The 25,748-nt window shown below is 51.1% G+C and overlaps 1 protein-coding gene across 15 annotated transcripts in view; it reads right to left on the reverse strand.

Annotated features, from left to right (window-relative positions):
• Sned1 (sushi, nidogen and EGF like domains 1) overlaps window positions 1-22,159 on the reverse strand; it is a 74,106-nt gene extending 51,947 nt beyond the window's left edge. For all 15 annotated transcript variants that reach the window (XR_006847846.2, XM_046426827.2, XM_046426820.2 and 12 more), the window contains exon 1: window positions 21,827-22,159. Coding sequence is in view for 14 of the 15 variants with exons in the window: in XM_046426827.2 (XP_046282783.1) it covers window positions 21,827-22,039 (213 nt within the window). In the remaining variant the exon portion in view is untranslated. The remainder of the gene's footprint in view (window positions 1-21,826) is intronic.
• Between the last annotated feature and the right edge of the window lie 3,589 nt (window positions 22,160-25,748).

Consider the following 25,748-nt stretch of genomic DNA (forward strand, 5'->3'; position numbering starts at 1 on the left):
GCCAGGAGAGGCGTGGGGGCTGGCCCCTGTCCTCACTGCCTTTCCAGAGCCCAGCGGCGGCCTGAGCAGCTCAGGAAGGAGAGAGGGCCATGTGAGAGCTCAGGGCTAGCTGGAGTCAGGTCCCTGATCAGCCTGCAGGGGCACTGGGCCCTGGCTCCAGGCACATGGGTCCCGGGGTATGGGTAGGGTGGCCTCTTCCAGGCAGAAGCAAACGAAAATATGCTCTGGAGGGAGATGGTGTCATCTTGGCCTCAAATCATTCCTACAAGTGACTTGTAAACCAAGGACATAAAGATGATTAAGCACATAGGAAGGCCTCAGCAGAGAGGGACACCAGGTGTGGCACCGTCAGGCTCCTACTATCCATTAACAAGGCTCAAAGAAATAAAATGCCAATCTTAAGATTCCATCAAGAAAACAGTCAAGCCAGGTGTGGTGGCACACGAGGTCCTGCTGGCCCAGGTGGAGGGTCACAGGTTCCAGGCCAGCTTGGGTGACGGAGTGAGAAAGAGGTGGGGGAGGGCTGGGGATGCAGTTCAGAGGTAGTGTCCCTGGGCTCAATCTCTGTCACTGCACAAATGTCCTTTGCCCATTTTTGAATCAGGTTGTTTGTGTTTAGTTGTGGAATTTGAGAGCTCTTTCTGTGTTCTGGACACCAACCCCTCATCAGGACATGGCTGGCAGATGTCTCCTCCATGCCGGGGGTTTGTGACACTGTTGACTGTCTCTTTTGATGTCCCAAAGGTCCAGGAAGTCCTCTATGCCTGTTTTCTTTTATTGCCAATGACTCTGGTTTCCTACCCAAGAAATCGCTGCCCAGTGGCTGCCCCCGGGTTTCCCCTGAGTTCCAGTGTTAGCCTTTGATCCACTTTGACTCTGTTGGTTGCAGTGCCCGGGGCTCTGACGGCATTCTTTCCTGTTTGGCCACTCAGCTTCCCAAGCACTATCTGCTGAGAGCCTGTCCCTGGCCCTGGTGGCCCTGGCCTGCTGTGAGAGGTCCTCTCTGCAAGAAACCTGTGAAGGGCCGACCGCCCTACCTGACCACCTGGGAGGTGGGGGACACAGAGCGCGAGCGGCCGTGAGCACTGGAGCGCTCAGGCCTTGCTGGTGGAGATGTAATGGTGAAATGGAAAGGGGGAATAGAATGAGTAATGGTGACCACAGAAGGCCCCGGCCATTTCGCTCCTGCATATAAAGCCAGGTCAAAGGCCAGGTCTTGAGGATTTGCATTGTGTGCCCAGGTGCATAGCGTCATCATTCACAACAGCAAGAAGCTGGAGGCCACTCCAGCGTCCACTGGTAAAAGGACGGACAGAGAAAGAATGGGATGTTATTCAGCCTTAAGAAGAAAGAGAGTCCCAGGTGTAGCAGGGTGGTGAGCCCTGGAGATGCGGTCAGTGCAGCCAGCCAGTCCCCAGGGCCCTGACCACAGGGCCAGGTCCACAGGCACCCCAGGTCGTCCTGCCCACGGCTTCCTGGAGTCCTCGTGCCGCCGTGTGGAGGTGCAGCTGAGCAAGAGGCGCCCTCTGTGGGCAGCTGTGCAGGTGCTCACAGTGCAGCTCTGAGCGCAGGGCTCGCATCTGCACCAGCAGCGTGGTCATGCCGTGTGCAGTTCACACAAGGAAACACTGGGGGAGAGCAGGGAGGAAAAGAAGCCGTCAGCATAGTTACAGATCGAAGAAGACAGTGTAAAGAGTCAAATGAATCTGATAAAAGGAAACAAAGTAATAGAAATGAGGAACTAAAGGGGCAGGCTTGAAAGCAGATCTGATGCAGTGGTAGGGGAGCCAGTGAACTGGAGGGGAGGGTGGTTTGGAAGAAACACCCAGAGACGAGAACAGAGACAGGAAGGTGCTCAAGGGCCAGACAAGGGCACCTTCTGAAGCCCCAGGAGGAAGAGAGGGTCAGGGCATGTCTGAGACGCTCCCAGAACTGACTGTGTGTCAGTCCATCTGTTCACTCCCAGGACTCGCTCTAGAAAAATAAGAACCAAGCCGCAGCGCACAAGCAAGTGCTGGGAACACAGGGAGCCAGAGACACGGACGTGCCCTGAGAAGCAGAAGCTGCACAAACCCTGGAAGGTGCTACGGGAGCAGGCGGCCGACTCCCGCAGCCGAGGGCCCAAGAGGGGAAGAAAACAAGGCCTGCCGCCCAGAGACGTCCCTCACGGCCGACCAGCAAGCGGCACAGGAGGAAGGAGAGAAGAACGGACCCCACTGGGGAGGGGGTGGGGTCGACCTTCAACCACAGGGGTCAGGGGAGAGATGTAGAGGGAGTCACAGACTGACCCAGTGGGCAGTGGCCATGTAGGGAACCCACAGGGGCCGTGGGTTGTGAGAGGGTCTGCAGAACTAGTGGCAAGGACACCAGGCATGCAGTGTGCAGCACCGGGGCAGAGCCCTGTGCAGACTCCTGACAGGACGGGGTGGCAGAGCTCCAAGCCAGCAAGAGACGAGAAGGAAATGTAACGCAGGGGCCAGTCGCCCAGGAAGATGGAGCACGGAAACCCGTCCCCCAGGTATGCATCCAATGGAGAGGGAGGAACGCTGCTCCGTGTGAAGACAGGCTGTCGAAATGCTCGCCATAGGGAAGCGGTAGTGTTGAGAGCCACAGCCGGCGGGGCCCAGCAAACTTTCAGACTGCCGGCTGATGATTGGCTCACAGGCCCCAGCAACATCTAGCTGATTGGCTCCTCTGCGGTGATGCTCATTGGGCTGTTTCCCCTCCCTTTCAGACTACGGAGCTGCTCATTGGGGGACTTTTTTGGCTCCGCCCATGTGACCCAGCCAATCAGCCTCAAGAGCAGGAGGAGTGGGGGAGGTGGAGAGGCTTGTGGGAAGCCGGTGGTGGCAGTTGGGCTCTGAGGGTTTTCCTGAGGAGCTGTGTGGTGTGGTGTGTGTGGTTCTAAAAATAAAGTTCATTTCTTTTTTCAAGTGGCTCCTGAATTGTGCCCAGCCAGACTGCGGCATTTGGTGGCCGCATGGGAACGACTGAGGGTAAGTGATAAGGTAAACTGCTCGCCCCTGAGGGCAGTGCAAGAAGATGGGGAGCCATTTTAAGATTCCTCTTTTGTTTTGCTTCACTTTTGTTTTAAGTTGCCTGTCCCTGGAGATGGGTGAGACGGAAGAAAAACCACTCACATCTGAGGAACAGATAGGGAGAAAGGCTATAATGATTCTTTGTTGTTCCATTTTTGTTTCATTCTATCTCGGTTTTGTTTGGCGTCATCTTGTTGGGTTGTATTATAGTAGAAATCTGGGATCAGAAATTAGTAAAAAACAAACCGAAAGAGTGTTAAGTAAATTGTTAGAGGAAGGAGGCATCCCAGTAAAATCAAGAGCAGTCAGGGCATACGTTGATACAATACAAAAATGTAGCCCATGGCTTTTCAAGGAGGAGTTGTTAAATATATCACAATGGAACCATCATGGTGAAGATTTAAAAAGAATAGAAAAGAAACTCTGCCAGTTGGCCATTGTGGACGTTGGTATCTTGTTTGCTTAGTCCAGAGGCCTCTCAAGCTAGTCAGACAGAGAAAGAAAGTGTACAGCAGAAAAAGCCATCAGGGGGAAAGTTATAACAGGAGACTGCTACTAACACCTTTCTATCACCAGAGGACGGAAGTGTCCAACCAACAGCGCCACCTCCATATGCTGGAAGGCCCCCAACCCCCGCAGTTGATAGTTGGGATCCTGAGACAGGACCTCAAATATTAACATGCCCTGTATTTGAGGTAGGAGGGCAGCGAATTCACCGTGCTTTAAATTTCAAAACAGTGAAGCAGCTAAAAGAGGCTGTAACAACCAACCTATGGTCCTCAAGCACCCTTCACTGTAAGCTTGGTCTAATCCATTACCAACTTGAACATGATGCCAGCAGATTGGGCTAATATGTGTAAAGCTGTGCTAAATGGAGGACAATACCTGTTATGGAAGGTTGCCAATGAGGAATTTTGCAAGGAGATGGCTAGGCGAAATGCAGCAGCTGGTTATCCTCAGAGAAATCTAGATATGTTGTTAGGAAAGGGACCTTATGAGGATCAGCAGCAACAAATTGCATATGATCCTGGCGTATATGCACAAATTGCTGCAGAGGCGGTTAGGGCATGGAAGACTTTACAAGGACATGGAGGTTTACAAGGTCAATTATCTAAGGTAATACAAGGAGCTAATGAATCTTACGCTGAATTTTAGATAGGCTTATTCAAACAGCTACTAGAGTTTTTGGGAATACAGAACAAGCAATGCCATTAATAAAACAACTGGCTTATGACCAAGCGAATCGTTGGTGCGAGAAATCATTAGACCATGGAAACATGAAGATTTAAACACATATATTAAATTATGTAGAGACATTAATGAACAAGAGCAAGTTGTGGCAGCTGCAGTAAAACAGGCTTTAGATGCCAGGCCAAGAACATGCTACAATTGTGAACAAACAGGACATTTTAAAAGGAATTGCCCCATAGGAGGAGGGTTTAACAAAACTAGGTATAAAGGAATAGAATACCGGGTATTTGCCCACGATGCCATAGAGGGAGACATTGGGCTAATGAATGCCGTTCTCAAACCACCATAGAGGGTACTCCATTATCAAAAAATGATCAAGGACCAGGTGTTTATCCACGATATCGTGGAGAAAGGCATCAGGCTCCATTGCCAAAAAATGGACAGGGGGGCCCAATGCTCCAGGGCCCAAAACCACAAATATACGGAGCACTGGAGGAACCCAGCAACCCCATCAGGGTAGTGCCCAGGACACATTGTCCATCAGATCCCTCATCAGACAAACCAGAGGGAGCGCAGGGTTGGACATCTGCGCCTCCGCCAGAGCAGTACTAACTCCAGAGATGGGAGTTCAAATCATTCCCACAGGGGTAAAAGGACCTCTTCCCAAAGGAACAGTAGGCTTATTATTGGGACGCAGCTCTTCTACTCTAAAAGGACTTATGATAAGTCCTGGGGTAATTGATCCCGATTATGAAGGTGAAATAAAAATTATAGCCAGTTCTCCAAAGGGTATATCAGTAATTTCACCAGGAGATAGAATAGCACAGTTACTAATAATACCCAGCCTACATGATAAATTTTCCAGTCGTGCTGTAGAAAGAGGTTCCAAGGGATTAGGCTCCACAGGTGTAGATTGGGCTATGCTTTCTTTAAATTTAGATTCTCGCCCCATGCTAAAACTAAATATTCAAGGACATGAATTTAATGGGCTACTGGATACAGGTGCAGACCTTAGCATCATCTCTCGTCAAGAATGGCCAAAACATTGGCCATTACAACAAGCCTCTCAAACGCTTCGAGGCCTAGGAGTGGCGACTAATCCCCATAGAAGTGCAATGGTATTAGATTGGAAGGATCCTGAAGGATGTGAAGGAACTATACAGCCATATGTATTGGATCATCTTCCTGTAAATTTATGGGGACGATATGTCCTAGATCAATTAGGGTTGACATTAACAAATAACATCAACCAAAATGCACCAACTATTATGACTAGACAAGGTTTTAGGAAAGGAAAAAGATTAGAAAAACAAGAACAAGGTATAGCAGCACCAATACAAATAGATCAAGGAACAGACAGACATGGGTTGGATTTTCAGAAAGGGCCACTGAGACAATAAAAATTACTTGGAAATCAAAAAGACCAGTATGGGTTCCTCAGTGGCCCCTGACTAAAGAAAAGATACAAGCAGCCCATGACCTGGTCAAACAACAATTAGCGGAAGGACATATACAACCTTCCGTATCTCCCCATAATACTCCCATTTTTGTCATCAAAAAGAAATCTGGTAAATGGAGATTATTGCAAGATTTAAGAGCCATTAATAATGAGACGGTTATTATGGGACCTGCTCAATCAGGGATTCCTCAATTGTCTGCTTTGCCAAAAACCTGGTATGTTTTAGCTATAGATATTAAAGATTGTTTTTTTTTTTCGATTCCAATTCATCCTGAGGATAGTCCACGTTTTGCATTTACTATCCCTGCACTGAATCATGAAGGTCCTGATCAGAGATATGAATGGAAAGTACTCCCTCAAGGGATGGCTAACAGCCCAACTATGTGTCAAATTTATGTTAACAAAGTAATCCAGCCACTTAGAAATCAAAATCCTGAACTACAAATATTTCACTATATGGATGATGTATTATTAGCACACAAAGATAAAAACACATTGCTAGAGTGTTATGCCACACTTACAAACTTATTAAAAAATTATAATCTAGAGATAGCAATAGATAAAGTACAATTAAATTTTCCAAATAATTATTTAGGAGTTCTATTATCCTCAACCATGGTCCGTCCACCAAAAATTCAAATACGAGTAGATAACTCAAATCACTTAATGACTTTCAAAAGTTATTAGGAGACATAAATTGGATAAGGCCTTATCTAGGCATACCTACAGGAGAGTTGGGACCTTTATTTGATATCCTAAAAGGTCCATCAGATCCAAATTCACCCCGCATGTTAACGCCTGAAGCAAGAAAGGCATTAAAAATCATTGAAACATATATGGAAAATATGCATTTGGATAGAATTGATATAAGTTTGCCTTTATTATTTATTGTAATACCAACAAAAAATATTCCTACAGGAGTATTTTGGCAAGAAGGTCCATTATTATGGATACATTTATCTTATTCTCCTAACACTATTCTTACTAGGTATCCTGAGGCTGTAGGACAATTAATACTCAAAGGAATAAAAGCAGCAAAGGGAGTGTTTGGAATTTCTCCCAATAAAATTATTACTCCATATACTATGAATCAAATTGATGAGTTAGCTAATGACTTAAATACTTGGGCAATAATCATGTGCAAATCTAATGTTTTATTTGATAACCACTTACCATCTAATCCTTTATTGTCTTTTTGGTCATTGCATCCTGTAGTTTTTCCAAAAATGACAAGAAAAACACCTATCATGAATGCTCCAAATATATTCACTGATGGATCAAATAATGGTACAGCAGCAATAGTTACACCTGATCAAACTTTTACATTTTTAGTACCCAAACAATCAGCTCAAAAGGTAGAGCTTAATGCAGTATTACAAGCTTTTGTGATGTTTAAAGATTCTGTATTTAATTTATTTTCTGATAGTCAGTATATAGTTAATGCTGTAGTATCCCTTGAAGATGCTGGTAGGATTTCCCCTTCCTCTACTGTTTTCTCTTTGCTTTCCACTATACAAAGTTTAATCTGGGACAGAAAAGATCCATTCTTTATAGGACATATCAGGGCACATACAGGATGGCCTGGAGCCCTTAGTTTGGGCAATGATTTAGCAGATAAAACTACACATGACATGCATATTTCTCTATACTAGAAGAAGCTATAAATTTTCATAAAAATTTCCATGTCAATGCTAATACTTTACAAAAAGCATTTTAAAATAACTAAGGAACAAGCCAGACATATAATAAAACAATGTCAAAATTGTGTGACCTTTTTACCACAAGTTAATCTTGGAGTCAATCCTAGAGGATTGATACCTAACCATATTTGGCAGATGGACGTCACACACTTGCCAGAATTTGGAAAATTAAAATATTTGCATGTTACAGTTGATACTTCTTCTGGATTTTTGATGGGCTCCCTTCATGCCAGAGAAAAAACTAAAAATATTATAGCTCATTGCTTACAAAATTTTGCCACTGTGGGCATTCCAAAACAGTTAAAAACAGATAATGCCCCTGGTTATACTTCTACCTCTTTTAAACAATTTTGCTCATCATTTGGCATTACTCATATAACAGGAATCCCATACAATCCACAGGGACAAGGCATAGTTGAAAGAGCTCATCAAACTATTAAAATATACTTATTAAAGCAAAAAGAGGGAATTGGAAATGGGTATATATCCCCCAAAGATAAACTTAAAATAACCCTTTTTACTCTAAACTTTTTAAATTTGGATTCATCAGGGCTTAGTGCTGCGGAAAGACATATGTGTCCAAAAAATGTACATAAACCCAAGGTACTTTGGAAGGATATTCTAACAGGACAATGGAAAGGTCCTGACCCAGTAATTGTCTGGAGTCGTGGGTCTGTATGTGTGTTTCCACAGGGAGAACAGCAGCCAATTTGGATTCCAGAGAGATTAACTAAAGCAATTTCTACAGACCAAAAAGAAGATGATTTGGCTCAAATCCATAACAACTGATATCCAAAACTCCAGTTTGGTTATTCTTACATCTGCGACAGAACCAAGATGCTTTTTTCAATATCTATTTTATTATTGCCCTGTCCCACATCATGAAGTTCTATTTTGTTTTTTGAGCTCATACAGACCTAGGTTAATGTTTTGCTGATCAGTTCTATTTTTTGACTATCGAGTTTTTAAACATTGCAATGGAGATTTCACCTGTAAAAAGTTATAAGGCCTTTACTATTATGTTATGTGTTGTATGTATTATATTATGTGTGCACACTTGTGTTTTGTGTTATATGTTTGAATGTACGTAGGTCCATATATCATGTATGATGAGCGCTCATGAAAAAATGGATCCAAATAATTTTTTTATTCACGTGATTTAAATGGCTTAATTTAAATTGGGTAAACAGCTGTTGAGGATTGTTTTAAAATGTGAACAAAAAAGGAGGTTAACAGATCTGTTTGTTTACTTTCACCTTTCCTTTTCATTATATTTAATAATTCTCTTCAAGACAATGTAAATTGTTAAGAAAATTGTTTTCTTTTAGTGCCTTCTGGAATGTTACATAATTTTTTCTTTAGCCATTATTGCCAGAATTCCTATCTTCATCCCAGTGCCGGTGAAGACAAAAATAAAACCAATTTACAGCTTCTGCAATAGCCATCACTGAACTGCTTGCAGAACTTGCCTGGACACATTGTGAGCTCACCTGTATGCATTGTGAACTATCTGTTGGTGCAGCGACTTGTGGTAGTATTGGGGTATTTATGCTGATGATGTCATCGGTGGTACAATTTTTCCAAAAGGAGCCATCAATTTGCTTGGTGTATCTTCCTCCCTTCTGCTTGTCATGATCGTTCAGCTAAAATTTGGGGGCCAACAGAGGTGAGGCAAAGAACCTCACACCCCCCGCCCCCTGCTGGTACAAAGAACTATCCACAGGTGTAGCTGTAAGTGACGGGTAAGATCAATTGCAATGGTACCAACCTAAGACAGGAGGCTGACGCCTTGAAGTCAGCTCATCCGATAACGGGTAAGGACCATATGTACTATTGGACAACCTAAGGCGGGCACGGTCCCTAAGCCACATGCTTGTTGTTTAAACAGAGAGGGGGAGATGTTGAGAGCCACAGCCAAAGGGGCCCCAGCAAACTTCCAGCTGCCAGCTGATGATTGGCTCACAGCGGCCCCAGCAACTTCTAGCTGATTGGCTCCTCTGCGGTGATGCTCATTGGGCTGTTTCCCCTCCCTTTCAGACTACGGAGCTGCTCATTGGGGGACTTTTTGGCTCCGCCCACGCGACCCAGCCAATCGGCCTCAAGAGCAGGAGGAGTGGGGGAGGTGGAGAGGCTTGTGGGAAGCCGGTGGTGGCAGTTGGGCTCTGAGGGTTTTCCTGAGGAGCTGTGTGGTGTGGTGTGTGGTTCTAAAAATAAAGTTCATTTCTTTTGACAAGTGGCTCCTGAATTGTGCCCAGCCAGACTGCAGCACTGCAGACCATGCAGCAACGTGGAATGCTGGAGGCCAGAGTGTCCTGCACGGGGCCAGCGTGACCACCAGTCCCCAGCAGGGCCTTCACATACGCAAGAGTCCACCCAAGGAAACAGCCAGCCATGATCCTGTACGAGTCCCTTCCTGGTAATGTGTTGGCCAAGACCGCCTGGGGCTCAGGCAGCTGTGGGGAGAGGCCATCGCTGTGGCCCCGAGCACATGTGCGCTTTTTAAGAATTCAGAGCCCTGTCTACTGTGGTCCTCGAGTCATTTTATAGGGTCATGTTCACATAGATCAACCTTGAGGGATGAAGTGTCCTGTCGTCTCTTGGTCTTTGGGGGACCATGAGAGCTTGCTTTAAAAGAGCTGCATTCCCAGGTTTGGTGTGCAAACCCACTGTGTGTGGCACCTTCCTGGCCTGCCCTCCCCGGGGGCTTGAGAACCCAGGGAGCCAAGGCAGCCTGGCCCATCCTTCCTGGGCTGGGATGAGGGACCTCCTCTGTCTTTGATGTGGGCACTCATGTCTTCTGATGGCATCCGTGAAACAACAACAGGGTGACTTATCAGTCTGCAAGGAGAGTATGATGTTGGAATGATCCTGACAACTTTATGTAAAAGAAAAACTTTTCTAGAAAAATGAAATTTACCAGATTTAATCAGAAATACAGAACCAAAGTTTTTACATAATCACTAAGGAAACTGAATGAGTATTCTAAATTTTTCCTGCCAAGAAAGCTCTGCATCACAGGACAGTATCAGTGCATTCTTCTCGATGCTTGAGAAAGACTCCAGAGATCCATGAATGCTCCCAGGTGAGCGCTGCACCTCCCTGAAGGTGACATCTCACAGGGACACACTTGAATGGCCAGTGGTGAGCTGTCTCACTAAGGTGAAGCTGCTAGAACCTTCAGCCAGCGGTCATCAAACTGAATCCAGCCATCTATAAATAGGGTCCATTATCCTCATCACCAAGTTGAGGTTTTATTAGGAATACAGGGTATGTTTTACATTAAAAAACAATTAATTTTATTCATTATTACATGGATTTTATGAAGTTCACTTATGGACTTAGAGACTGAAGGAGAAGACTGGAAGCATCTTACTAGGAGTATCGAAGGCATCTGATCAAAGCCGGTGCCCATCTGCAAGGTGAAGGGTGTCCTCGAAGCCACCAGGTGAGGGGTGGTGGTTGTGCTGAAGCACAGGGCACTTTGGGTCAGGTTCCACTGGCCCACTTCTGTGGGATGGTGATGAATTCTCAGCCAGGCAGGAAAAAGAGCCCAACATAAAGTGATGGAAAGAAAGGGACATGGTGGTCCCGGGTGCACATGAGGGGGAAGTGGGTGGAAAACCCAGAAGCTGCAGACAGACAACTGAGCAGAGCCCCTGGGAGAACCAGTCGGCTGCCAGACAAAACGGGGGATGCAAAGAGTCTCTCAGTGGGCAGAAGGGAAGTCAGGGAAAGGCCATCACCGCCATGCAGGCCACTGCACCCAGAGCAAGCCTAGTGGAGGCCCAGAGTTCTGCATGGTCAGAGCTGCTCCTCACAGCAGGTGCCAAGGTGACCCACAGGAGCAGGACACGCCGTGTCCCTGGGCAGGGTGACTGGGAGCTAAGAGCCGGCAGCTTCCTGGCCTCTGGTGGAGTGACCAGTGCAGGGCACAGTAACAAGCCCACAGGTGTGCATCTTGACAAGCCAATTCTAACGTCAAAGACCAACCAAGGCCATCTGGAGAAAACGAGGTGGCAGGATGTGCTCCAGCAGACACCAGGAGTTCTTAGGAAGCACTGGACAGAAGAGTACCCTGAGCCCAGGAGCTCCCAGGGAGCATGGACACTGGGTCCCCAGTAGTGGTACTTCCAGGCACTTCAGGTGGTCTTCCCCATATGCTGGGGGCTCTGCTTGTCTTAAAATGAGAGCGGCCCCAGGATCCTGACCTTGTGCCCTGCACAGAGACCTGCTCCAGTTGCACTAGAACCCTAATGTGAAGGACGAGGGACAGCCTTGCAGTTGCTGGGGAAGGGACGTGCAGAGACGCTTGTGGCTTCGGTGAAGCATTAAGGCAGCAAAGAAACATCCCGATCTTGATGTGAACACACTCTGCCCGGTGCAGCTTGAGGCCCTGTCTTAAAGCTTGCCACCCGAAAGGTTCCCACGATCGGGATTTTTTTTCGTTTTTTCAGACTTTGAAAAACTTGTACACACATGAGATATCTTGGGGCTGGGACCCAACACAAAACTCATACTGTTTCATGGCGCATTAAATGTGCTGCCCAAAGCTAAGTTTACATATCACTTTCACTGATTTTGTGCCTATAAGAAAGTTTAGTACACTGAACCATGTTTTTGTTATTTATTTCTGAATATCAAGATAAATAAAAAAATAATGACTGCATTTAAGCATCTCCCCTGTGGAGTGTGTGCTGAGCTTGTTCTGACTGCAGCTGCCCCAGGAGGCTAGGGGTGGAGTCTTCCACTTGGGGCCTCGTGTCGGTGCTCAGAAGCGTGGACTGCAGTCTGCTGCAGATGGGGACACTCAGCCTGAATAGTGAAGGTCAGGGCTTCTGCTCAAAGACACCACTGGAGAGAGTCGAAGGACACAGAGGGAAGAGGCTTTTGAGACGTTTACAATCTGGTTTTACACAGAAGGAGAAACCACAGAGAAGAAGAAAAGGACCTGACAGTCACTTCTCAAGGGGAGGACTCCCTCATCTTGTCGGCAACTCAGTGACACCAGGTGGACCCCCAGCAAGGGCATGGCACCCCAGGGCTGCCATGACTATCCATTTCTGTGGAAAAGAGGGCTGCCACCCAGATGTAACAGTGCGGAGGGGTGTCGTGTTCCCAGGAGAGCCTCACCCGCCTGCTGCCTGGCCAGGCCTGGGGTGCACAGAGCCAAGTGAGGTCATGAGTCCCGATTCCCAGGCATGCCCTCCCCTTTCAGGTTGCACTCAGGGTTGGTGGCCTCACCAGGGCCTGGTCCTATCCCCTCTGAGCAGGCTGAGATTCTCAGGGGGACTCTGGTCAGCTGCCTGGCTCTTGGGAGGCCCTGAGGCCAGAAGGAACAACAGGAACTGGGGAGTGCCTGGGCTGCAGGAAGGAGGAGGAGGCAGCTGTGCTGGGGGCAGGGCTGCCAGGCGCCAGTGGCTGTCCTGCCGGATGCGCACCCCCAGCTGGCTCAGAGGAAGCCCAGGGTGATGCTGGTGGATTTCCTGCTTGGATGAAGACAGGATGTGAACTGTGGAGGCACCTGGGCTGAGGGCCTCCCTGGGCGGGCGGTGGGCCTGGGGCAGCAGGGTCCCTGTCAGCCAGGAGTGCCTGGGGAGCTGGCGAAGCCCCGCCCAGCACCGCAAATCAGATCAGAGAGGGTGGCGCCTCTGTTCCCCGCTTTAACTTCTCTGCCAAAAATCAGACAGCAGAGCCCCCAGGCACTCTGTGAGCTTGTTCTGAAGCACGCAGGCATGTCTCTCGTTTCCTGGCCACTTTCCGGGTGGTTGGATTCCTCCCACAGTGCAGTGGGGCTGGCATCCGGGCAGCAGTGGGCAGATCTGCAGGCTGAGCCAGCTTCACGCCCAGCCCTGGAATGACCGGCTGGCTGGGCAGAGCACCCTGGTGCTGCACCTCAGGAAGCCTCACAAGCGGCTGCAAAAGGGACAAGAGCAGAGTTCCAATGTCCCTGCAAGAGTGACCACCTGGTGCTGCACCTCAGGAAGCCTCACAAGCGGCTGCAAAAGGGACAAGAGCAGAGTTCCAATGTCCCTGCAAGAGTGACCACCAGGGACAACCTGGGCCACCTTCTGGATGCCCCAGATGGGAGCAGTGGAGGAGGCAGGGAAAGGACTGGGTGTTGGAGGACAGCCTCCCTGTCTTCCAGCTGGCCCTCTCTCCTGCCCTCCTAAGTCCACCATTCAGGGCCTCCTTCTGGCCACCCTCTGGTCTCCTGCCCCAACTGTTACCTCTGGCCCTGAGTGCAGGACTGGGTGGAGGTGGTTTTGGTAGCCCTCCTCTTATAGGGGCTATCCCCCAGGGGAGTCCAGGTAACTGCCGTGGCCCTCCCTTCCTCTCCTGTCCTTCAGCTGTCCTCAGTGCCCTGTGCAGGTGCACACCTGGCCAGGTGCCGCCCCAGTCTTAGGGGCTAGGGGCCAGCTCCTCACACTAGCCCCTGGGCAGCAGCCATATCTTCCTAGGAATTCACACCTCCCTTGGGTCCATCAGTGGCTTGGGCTGCTGTGTAGGCTCTACCTGGTCCAGCTCAGATAGAGGGGCCTCCTTAAGTCCACCTGAAATGTCTGAAGCTACCACTGGGTCACTGACAATTTGCAGTGGTCAGAGGTAGAATCTCCAGGCTACACCTGGCTTGTCCTGGCTCCCCACACATACCTGGACCCTTGTCTTGTCCCCTGGGAACAGTGGCCACTCTCTGGGACCCCACACAGGTACAGTCCCAGTGGGCCTCCAGGGCTGCCATGCCTGATCCATTCCCCATCTCCATGGGTGCTCCAGAGCAGGGGTCAGGAAGTGTTTGATGAAGGTCAGGTTCAGAGGTTTAGAGGGCAGCATCTGGCCCTCAAAAAGCACCCAGACAAGCTCAGAGGACATGAGGGATAGAGCTGCCTCCAGTGTGGGCACCCTGGAGGGTCAAGGGCCTGTGCCAACCCATTCCCATTCCATGCCTCGTACCCTAGTCTAGGCTGCAGCATCCTGAGGATGTCTGAGCATGTGCTGGGTCCCATGCACCAGGGAACAGGGCAGTGGCTGTATTCAGTAGGTGTTTAATATGCAAGACCTAGCTGGCTGAAAGAATAACTTGTCCTGCTTTGTGAAGATCCAGCCTGTGATGTGAGGCTGTGAGCCTGGGCCTGGGGGGCATGCCTGGTGGGGCTACCCACCTTTCTGGCACAGAGGTGCAGGAGCAGCCTCCACAGGGCCAGTCTCCTCTGTCCTTGGGTCTGCCCACGTCCATCACCAGGAGGACCCTCAAGAGTCCCAGTCTGGCTAGAGACCAGAGCTGCAGAGGGACAGCTGTGGCTGGGCCTGGGGGCAACATGTCTGGCCACCCTATCACCATAAGTAGGAGTCAGGAGAAGGCTCAGCCTGCAGGTCAGGTCAGGAGGGCTGGGGGTCTCCCAGGGACAGGTGAGCAGGAGAGCAGGCACTCTCAGAGCTGCAGTGATCCTCAGATGGGTCCCAGAAGAGGCCCAGTATCAAAAAAAAAAAATTGACTCAGGGTCCACCCAGATCTGGGGTGTATCCCTCTCTGCTTGACACTTCTGCTGTGCCCCAGGAGATACTGGGTGCTCCACCCATGGAAACCTGCTCTGGAAGAAACCATTCCTGAAGCTGGCCCAGGGAGCAGCCACCCCTGGGCACCTTCGCCCAGAAGAGGGTGTGGATGGGAACACACTTCTGGGTGGCGCAGGACCCCTGCAAAGCCCCTGCCTCCTGGAGGAGTCCCCCTGCACTGAGGTGTCAGGAGGACAACCTGCACTGGGGGCCACTGGCACCACCACATGCCACAGCAGTGGTCAGCCAAGCTGAGTGCAGTCAGCCCTGGGGTGGCACTTGTGGCTCTCATTAAAAAGCACACTCCCACAGTTCAGGGCTCCGGCCACACTGCAAGACATCTGTGTGAGGGGAGCCCCAAGTGAATTCTATGAAAGTCCAAACAGGTTGGAAACAAGCTGTTTATAAAGAGAGCTATCCAGGAAGAAATCCACCGGAACCCTGGAGACAGGTGTTTCTGGGTGGCAGCATTATGGGTGCTTCCCATTGATCAGAAGACGACTGATCTTTACTGAGCAGCTCCTGGCACTGGGCACTGTTCTGGAAGCTTGGAAGCTCAGTGGACAGGAAAGACAAAAATGATGTGAATACCACAAATAAAATGTGTGGCCACTTCTCAGAGCAAGGGCACATCAAAAATGAATGAGAGGATGAGAGAGGCCCAGCCAGCAGGAGTGAGAGCAGGGCTTCAGCTGTGCCACGAGGACGCATGTTGGCAAGTCTGTCATTCCACACTGTTACCTGCAGTGGGTCATAGGAGCAGATCCCAGCTGGACAGGCGAGTGGCCAGGCTGCTCTGGGGCAGTGCAGACTCAGCAGGTCCTATCAAGAGGCATTAGGCCCCTGCCACGTGTAACCCAGTGCCACGTCAAATGTGCAGTGCATCGTGGCCTCAGACTCCCCATGGTCACCAATGCCAGCCGGCTGTCCTATGTGCCTTAACACTCTTCTCCCCTCAGTCCTGAGCCACTGGAGAATAAGCTACAGGTATGATGATGACCTGCACTCCTAAGTATTTCATTATTTCCCAGGAATAAGAACCTTCTCTCATGTGAGCACATGCAAATCCCTGAACCAGCGGGCCTAACCCCGATGGTTAGGTGCAATGCTAGTGACGGTGCTGTTCCCATCTATGCTTCATCATTCATTTACTTGTGTCTGTGTGTACAGACGCCTCCTTTATTTAATGCCCTACAAGCTGTGACTATCATTATTTATTTTTATATTCAAACTGTCCCAGACATGGCCAGTGGGAGCCCCTCCAGGGGCCTCTGTGTCCTGCTGCCTCTCCATCCTTCCTTGAGCTCTTCCTCACTCTGTGGGACAAGGTTCACTTTTCTTGACACCAGCTAGAATTTCAAGAAAGCCTGGTTCCGTTCAGTAGAGACTGGTATGCAGCAACCAGTATCTGGGCACTGGAAGTACTCATGGCTTTGGGGGATGCTATTGGACAGAGCAAGGAAATCCTTAGTGACGGGGACACATTCTGAGAAATGTGTCATTAGGCTTTACCTAGAGTGCACTTACACAACTTTGCATGGCCCAGGCCAGTCACCCAACAAGGCCTCTTGATACCAGCAGGAAACGTGAAAAATACCAGATGCATAGCAGGGCATAATGTTTAATGGTAACTTGGTTTTACGTAGACAGAATACACCTAAAATAACAATAGTCTATACAGCCCAGCATAGCACAGTGGTCCACTATTGCTGCCAGCATCATGTACTCTTCATAACTGTGTGTGTTGTATGTCCATGTCTGGCGGCACGGAAGGTTGCTCCCCACCAGCGTTAACACCAGCACGTGAGCAGTGCATTATCCATGAGGTTAGGCAGCTTTGATGGCACGGCTTTACGGAAGTTTCCATCTCCACTATAGTTAGTCTTATGGGACCATTATTGTATTTGTGGTCATGCGAGACATGACCAAATGTTTGTATGTACATACCTGGGTATGTCTGAATCCATCTGCAACAATATACATCCATCCGCACAGGATAATGTGAGTTTATATTGATATAAACCAATTCCTATCCAACATAAAAACCACTGGCTTTGTTTGTGCTTCCTCCTTTCCACATCTGTAACTCCCATCTTCAAGAGTGAAGCACACATCATCCTCAATATGTTCACTCCTTCACTCTACAGGTTCAGAATCACTAACCATACCACTGTGAAAAAATAGGCTAAAATTACAGTTTGATATTTGGATACCATTCTTTTAATTTTACTTTGCAGGTGTATGAAGTATCGTATTAAAGTTACTTGCTAAAATTAGAAGGTAATTATATTAAAGCAACTATTATAAATATTAAAATTATGCTCAGAATATAAAAGAAAACATCAGGATGAGGAGGAAATAAATGAAAGATGCAGAAAAATCCAAATAGAACTTCTATCAGTGAAAAATAAAATAGCTGAAACAAGAACACACTGAATGGGATTAATGGGTTAAACACTGCAGAAGAGAGAATTGGTGAACTTGAAGACATAAAAATAGAAATATCCAAAATCAAGGACATAGAGAAAAAGGACAGAACAAAAAGTGAACAAAGTTTCAATGAGCAATGGAAAAATTACATGCAGTTTGATGTACATACACTTGAGTCTTCAAATGAGAAGGTCAAAAACAGGAGAAAAAAAATGAAGATGGCTGAGAATCTTTTCAAAACTTCATGAAAACTATATATCCAAAATGATGAATACAAGCAGAAGAAATATAAAAAACATCATAACAATGCACCTAAAAATCAAATTGCTGAAAAGCAGTGATAAAAAGAAAATCTTGAAAACAGAGAAAAATGACATTATACACAGAGGAACAAAGATAAGAAGGCAGCAGACTTCCCATTAGGAACTATGCAGATTGATAGACAATGGAACAGCATCTCTTCCACACTGGAAACGAAACAAAAAAACCAATCCCCAAATCACACAGTTAACCTAGAATTCTACACCATTCATCAGAAATATCTTTCAAAATGGAGCTAAGTAAAATAGTTATCAGAAAAGGTAATTTATGCCCAGCAGGCCTATACCAGAAACATTATAGGAAGTCCTTCAAGCAGAAGAAAAATAATATAAATTGGAAATCTGGATCTACACAAGAAATGAAGACTGGAAATGGTAAATAGGTGAGTAAATATCAAAGACTTTCTAACTTTTAAATCCCTTTAAATGACAATTAGTTATTTATAGCAAAATATTAACAGTGTATTATCAGGTTTATAACATACGTAAATCAACATTTATGGCAACAATAGATTATGCTATTATAAGGTTCTTACATTGTATTTGAAGAGTATAATATTGTTTGAAGATATACCATATAAAGTTAAAATGTATTTGAAACTATAACAATCATGAAAAAGTTTTTTAAAAGAGATATATTACTAATAAGCCTATAATTTAGAGATAACATGAAACCATTTCAAAAATCCCAAAGAAGAACAGATGTAAAAAATCAGAGGAGACATTAAACCCAACCATACTATAAATCACACTAAATGTAAATGAACTCAATACTCCATTAAAAAGAAGGGATTGCCAGACTGGATTTTTAAAAAGATCAAATGCTATACTTTTATGCACTCACTAAAAGAGTCGAGGCCAATCACCCAGGTGCAATGAGGGTTTTGTTGAAGGTTTTGAGGAGCCACGACAAGAAGTCAGTGTCTGCCCTGGCCAGGCTGCAGTGGTCTCAGTGTTACACAGCCTCTGCGCCTCCCCCTCTCCACGACCTTCCTGGTAGATGGGGGGCTGTTTCTCCTGCTCCCCCTGCCCCAGGTAGAGGCCAATAGACATGGTGGGAGAAACCACTCTCCATGGTTAGGCAAACTGAGGCTGGTGGAGGGAATGGCCAGGCAAAGTCCACCAGCTGCCTATAGACACCTGCTTCACCCCATACTGGGGAGGGGAGTGCTGGGACCATGCTCTCTGGGTGGGAAGGCCATCCAAGGCTGGGCAGATGGGTGTGGACCCAAGCCTGGCCTCCCAGGGCATGAGAGCTGAGATGGCTAGCAAGAGTTCAAGGGCATTCTGTACGTCAACAGTCCTTCTTGACCAAGGGCTCTGCAGGGACACTGCCCACTCCTGGTCCCTCCCACTCAGGGTTCTATGTTTCTTGGAATGGTTCCAAAGTTTTCAAAAGACAAAGAGGTGCAGTGATAAGGGATTGTCACAGTATATGAGGGCACAGCACCTGACAGACCCCTGGGAGAAGCCTCCAGGGGGCTGGGTGAAGGGTTCTCTCTAGGGAGACAGGACTCTGTCCACGCCCCAGCAGTTCAGGTTGGAGATATGCCTCATGCCCCATCCACTGCACACCATAAGAGACTCCTGGGCCCACCAGGGCTCCACACCTTAACAGAATTGCTCCCCAGGCACTCTCTTCCACTAGCAAAGAAGGGACAGAGGCCGAAGTGGTGTGCTACCCAAGGCCACCGTTCAGTCTGCTTGTGCTAAACACACAAAGATTCTCTGTGTGGCCCTCGGATGCTCCCCTGGGTGGGGCTGCACCTGGGGGCTGTGGCTTCAGCTAATTGGGAGAAACAGGCATTCCCTCTCATGGTCCACATCTGCCTGAGCAGACCACTCCTCTTCCACAGGCCCCACTGGTCCCACAGGCCACGGCCCAGCTCCCATCACTACCCAGAACCTGCAGCGGGCTAGTGGCAGTCCTGTCGGTGTGGCCCTCAGCCTTCCCAGAGCCTCACAACTAGCCAGGTGCAACAGCTGTCACACGAGAAAGAAGCAGAACAGGGGGCCCCTTCCAGGCAGGGGCCGCCCACCTGAGGTGGCCCTGTCTTGCCGGGGCCATTTCGGCAAGCTGTTTCTAACACAGACTGAAGAAGCACTCGCCCCACACAGGCACGGCTGCCTTCCCCACATGACCGAGGCCAGTACAGAGGGACAGAGCTTTTATTCACTCGTTCATGCCATCAGCCTGCTCTTGGCCAAGCCACAGGTTGAAGGCAGAGGGAGCAGAGGCCACATAGAAGGTCCTTGTTCGGGCCACACAGGCGCCTGGGCTGGGAGTTGCTGTGCAGTGTTGAGAGCCAGACAGGGACACCCAGGGCAGAATCCTGTCTGCAGGGTGGGCGCATGGACACCCAGAAAGGCCCTGCAGTGAACGCCTCCGCTCTCTGTGTCTGCCTTGGACCTAACCTCTCTCCACACCCTGCATCTGCTTCCCTCCCTGACCACAGAGCCCGCTCAGGTACTTCAGCTCCCTGAAGAACTCCGTCCTCTGCCCACTGAAAAAGGGACAGGTGAATGGCCCTGCACACAGTCCATCCACACAGCCAGGGTGTTCCCGGTAAACCTGTGTTTCAGGAAAGAACAGTTGCAAGAGCCATTTCTGATGACACCTTTGTTTTTTAGCCAAACTTTCCACTTCAGAACCATGTCTCCCATTGTTTTGGCAAGAATAGCTGTTTTCGGTGAGGTTGTTTAGAGGGTCAACGGTGTTGCTAGTATTTTCACTGTGACTTTGAGTGGGAAGATGATACTGGCCCAGATGCTTAAGGAACATTTGGACAGACTTCTGCCAGGACAGTGCTGACACGGGGCTTTCCCATTCCTGAGATGGACTCTTCTCCTCTGGCTGGGCAGACCTGAACTCAGCTCTGCCTGACCACTTTGCATGTCTAGGAGTACAGTCTGCTCCTCTGTCAATTCCTGGCCCAGAGGGACCTTCAGGTGGCATCTCTAGAGAAAGGATGCCCCCAGCCCCACCCCCAGATGCTCCCTGGGTGGGCGTGGGGAAATGAGTTGCCAGGCTGCAGAGTGGCCCCTGGGGTGGCTGTCCAGGTACAGGGATATTGGAGGTTGTGCTGCTTCTGGATGGGATGGGGAAGACCTGAGGGCAGTGCAGAAGACTGTCTGGTGAGGGGAGTGGTGTTGGAGATGTTAGGGACCACGTGGTGGTGATGCTTATGGTGGAAGGGGTGACAGTAGGTGGTGTTGCTGATGGCAGTGTTGGTGGTTCTAGCGAGGACACAGGTGGCAGTGCTAATGAGAAGAGTGATGGTGGTAGATGTGACCCGGGTTTGGTTGGGGCAATGGTGTTGGAATGACTATATACCAGCCTGTCCTAGCATGTGGTGGTTCAGGGGACCACTGGGGACCTATGCACAGAGGCCACCTCACCATGCTTCATCCCCTGGGTGGCCCTCAAGTGACTGGCCCAGCAGTCACACCCTGGGTACATGGAGACAGAACTGTCACTCAGGCCTTTTCCTGCACCCCCGGGGCTCCAGCAGTTCCCTCTGGGGGTCCTGTTGGACTCCCTGGGACTCAGAAGGGTCAAGAGAAGAAACAGCTCACTGACTCCAGCCAGAGCCCCCCTACACTGCAGCTGGCTTCCAGCCCTGGCCAGGCGGAGTTGCTAAGAAGCCCTGAGAAGTGGGGAGGGTCAGTCTGCTGGCACTGGGCCTCCCGAATCAACTGGGGGCGGGGTCGAAGTGGCCTGGGAGGGGAAGGGATCGCAGGCCAAGTGCCCCACTCTGGAAACCCAGGCTCAAGGCCCTGTTCCTTGCAGCCACATCGCTGTCAGAAAAGGAAACAACGCGGGGCGAGGGTCACCACCAGGCTCCGGACCCATCTCAGGGTGCATGCTGCGGGCGAGCCCGCCAGCGGCAGGGATGCACCGCTCCGCGCGCTGAGGCCAAGGTGGCCTGGCTGCTTCTCGCCCCGCCCTGCCCGCGCCTCTCCCGCCGGCCGCTGTCCGGCCCCGGCCGCGGAAGGGAGGAAGCGCTGTCCTCATTCCACCTCTGGCCGCCGTGGTGCCAAGTAGCTGGCGGCGGCAGCGTGAGTCCGGGCCGGCGGGCAGCGGCCGGGGCACAGCGCCCTCCCTGGCGCCCCCGCGAGCTTGGGGTTACTCACGTAGAGGCCGGAGTGCTCGGCGCCGAAGAACGGGAAGGGCACCGACAGCGGCCGCAGCCCCGAGCCGCCGTCGTCCTGCTTTGGGGTGACGGCGTCGCCGCGCTCGGCGCCGAACGGGTAGAAGTCGGCGAGGGCCACGGCGCCGCGCACCCCGTGCGCCCAGAGCCCCAGCGCCGCAGCCAGCAGCAGCGCCCAGGCGGCGCCGCTCGGCATCGCCAGGTCTGCGAGCGGGACGCGCGGTCCTCGCAGGGCTCGGGCAGGTGGCCGCGCAGGGACTGGCCAGCCGCGCTCTCGGTGGGCTCCGCAGCCCGCGCCCGCTCCGCGGAGAAGGCACAGGGCGGGACCGCTATTGGCCCTCCGCCCCCGGGGCCGCGCTTTAAATAGCCGGCGCGGCGCCGCTCGGCGGGGCGGGGCCGGGCGGGGCCATGCAAATTTGTGGCTCTTAAAGCGCCAGGCTCCGCGGGAAGGAGGGGCGCGCAGGGGTCCCTGCCAGTGGTCGCTGGTGCCGGCGCTGGGTAGGACTGGAGCCGGAGGCCTCATGGGGGCCCTCGCACCCCTAGATCTCCCCCGGCCTGTGCACTGGCGAGGCAAGAACGTGGCAGGCGCCCGTCCTGGGGCGGGGTGTCCTCTTCTGCGGTTCCCAGGCTCGCTCCATCCTGGGCCCGAAGGATGTGTCTGAGTCGGCAGAGCAATTCGGAGGCACACCTGTTTCCGAAGGGCTGCCCCAGATGTTGGGCGGAGGGGCAGAACTCCGGGTGCCCTCCAGGGACTTTGTCCAGGTGACGCAGTCCTTGCCCTGATGGAGCTTCCGTCCTTGACGCTGGCTCCGCAGCCCCCTGGAGGAGCGGCCTCTCCTCAGCACCAGGGCAAGCTCCTCCCAGAGTGTACTCCGGCTCTCGCTCCATGCCAGGACAAACCCTGGCCCTGGCAGTCGTCAAGGCATAAAACAGTTTCTGAAACGCATAACCACATCAGGGGAAATTTCTGGGTCCAGGTACTCACCAGAGGATGAGTTACTAGAGTCCGGAGTGCTCGGCGCCAAAAAACGAGAAGGGCACCGACAGCAGCCGCCGCCCCAGCCGCCGTGGTCCTGCTTTTGACAAGATGCCAAGGCAGACCCTAGGCAGAGCCGTCCTCCCTGGGAGACTCAGGACTTGGGGGCAGGAAGGGCAGGGCTCTCAGCAGCCTCCATATGGAGTCGGTGTCCCGTGCCTGTGACTGTTCCAACCCTTCTCTCTGCCTCTGGGACCACTCACCTCAGGTAGTGCTGGCCCTGTCATTCCCTCAGGGCCCAGTCCCGTCCACCTCAGCGTCCCTAAGCCCCAGGCAGAGACTGGAGTCCTGGGGCACAGTCTCCACTGTCCTCTCTGTGCTGGGTGATGGGTCCTGGCTTGGTGGCTATCCATGTCAGGCTGGCCCTGCAGGCGGGTCCCACAGAGCACTCCTGCACCCTGCACCTGGGCCTGGCTTGCTGTGTCCCTCCCCTGCTTGGTAGAGCATCCTGCTCTGCTGAGGGGCAAATCGAGGCTGTGCCCTCAATTAGCAGTGGGAGGGTTGGCCCTGGCGCTGGGCTCCTGGCCTTGAGAACCCCCAGGACAGCACACCACCATGTCGTGCTTCTCCATATCCCCCTGTGAAGGCCAGGGGGTCCAGGGTGCAGTCCCTATGGACTGGCCTCAAGGGCAGAGCTGCCAGGAGACCAAGTCAAGAGGACATACTGTTCAGACTGTCTTGGTTCTACGAAAACCCGGCAGTCTCTGTCCCCCTGCCCCCAAATAGGCTTGGGACCTCTGGGAAGTCCTGGTTTTCTTAGTTTTTGTTTTCCCAGGTAGAAGGGCAGCTCCAACCTGACGCAAGACCCCTTGAGCCCGAGGAGCATACCCCTTGCTCCCTGAGTCCTCCTTCCTACAGCACCCTCCTCTTCTGCCCTCCAAGCCCAGCCCAGGGCCTGCACCTTAGAGCAGGCTGCACAGGCTGCCCTGGCTGGCAGTCACCCTTCTGAGCACAGGCCTCAGGACACGGGTAAAGGCCCATTTCTAGTCAGGGTTTGGGCCTACCTGGGGATCCCTGGAGTAGGTTTGCCTCCGGGCCCAGCACATGGCCAAGAGCAGTGGTATGAGTAAGTGCTCTGAGTCTAAGACTGTTCCTGAGGTGCAGGGGAGGGGTGGGCCTGGACAAGGGGTCCTGGCCCACCACCTGGAGGAATCCCCCGAATAGCTCTGGGCGTGCCCAGAGTTGAGTCTGTGAGCCAGGCCAGCAGCAGGCCACGCCCTCCAACCTCTGACCCCAGGTGGCGGTGACCACCGCTGCCCCAGCTTTGCTGACTATCCCCAGCCTCAGCCCTCTGCAGATTTTTAGTTGGGTCTGGGAGAGTGGGGGTTAACACAGGGTCATTAAAAGAAAAAGGCACACAACTCCACAGGCAGAAAAGAAAAAAAGTTTCAGGTGCTAAAAATATTATCAGGAAATACTTTTCAGCAACTGCTGTTTTAGGCCTCCCTCTGGTCTCAAGGACGCCTTTGTCTCTACAACAGAAAGTCCACATTTATCAAGACCAGGATCATTCTATCAAGCAGGCTCATGTTCTGTGGCAGGAAACCTGAGCCTACCCCACAGGCCTGTGACACTTTAATTTCAGGCCGGAGTATGTGTGCAGTTTAGGTGGGGAGACCTGGAGTCCACCCTCAGGATGTCCCAGAATGCAGGGTCCACCCACCCACATCTGGGGGCTGGGGGAGGGTCAGACTGGGCTTGGACAGCTGTCCTACAGGGCAGGGTCTGGGTTGCAGTCCACCCCCAACTTTGCTCCCGTCCCAGAGGTGGCTGGTGGAGTACAAGTCCCCTGCCAGAGCAGTGGGTCCCCTCATGTGGGCATGGCCCAAAGCCCCAACTCCCAGTCAACCTCCACCTATATCAGGAGGAGGCTAGGGAGGTCGAAGGGACGTGGGGTGGGCCCAGCTCCTGAGGAGTTACACCCTGGCCATCCACTTGGCCACTGCCCTATGGGGCTGGCCACTGAGGCAGAGAAGGGAGGGACAGCACAGCCAACCCAGACCCCCACCACATGCGCAGGGAACCTCACACCCCAGCTCCCATGACGGGACCTTGCTATTGATCTTGGGGAAATGATCAGAAAGCGCTGGGCATATGCTTCCTGAGGTGGTCACTGCTGCTTTATTTAGAGAAAAGAGGAGCTGAAGAGGCCCAGCAGGCGGGTTCAGGCCCGGGGCCCTTGGCCTTGCTGAGGCTGCTCTCCTGCAGGCAGCCTCATCTGTCTTCTTGAGTGCCTACGTTGTCCCCTCTGTCCACGGCAGGGGGTTGGCCTAGGGGGTCACGCCTGGGGGCCCAGGATGGGCCTAATGCGACATGTGCCCCTCCAGGCTCCACGAGGTGCCTTGGAATCTATCCCTGCAGGGACAGTGCCAGTCTCTGCTTCCTGATGTCCAGGGCAGCCAAGAGAGGGAGGGCAGGTGGGGAACCCAGGGCCCTCTCCATTCTGAAGGCTCTGAAGCCTGTAGCCATGCTTCCGAGGCATCTTTAGAGACACGAAAGACCCCAGTGGCGGTCACATGGAGATGACCTCCTGAACAAGTGTGCCCTGCAGAGGCCTCACCTAAGGGCCCCTGTGGGTCTGGGGTCATGGGTGCTGGCTGTGGCAGGACGATTCCATCAAGCAGGGACCTCATGTGGGATGGGGATCCCAGCAGATTGTACCACCTGGGTCACTGACACTGTCTTGGGGCATGTGAACACATGTGGCAATGTGGCAGCACTCTTGCTGACTCACTTCTCAGAACACGTCCAGAGTTAAGCCACCCATGGTCTACTTGAAAACCATCAATGTTTGAGGAGCCCAAGTCAGCCGTATGTGGTTTCCAGCTGGCCTGTTTTCTGCCCCAGTCGTGTCGCGGCGGAGCTCTGC

Source organism: Marmota monax, unplaced genomic scaffold, assembly GCF_021218885.2.
Source record: "Marmota monax isolate L192 unplaced genomic scaffold, Marmota_monax_Labrador192_F-V1.1 WCK01_AAM20220418_F8-fsc00298, whole genome shotgun sequence".
Lineage (NCBI taxonomy): Eukaryota > Metazoa > Chordata > Mammalia > Rodentia > Sciuridae > Marmota > Marmota monax.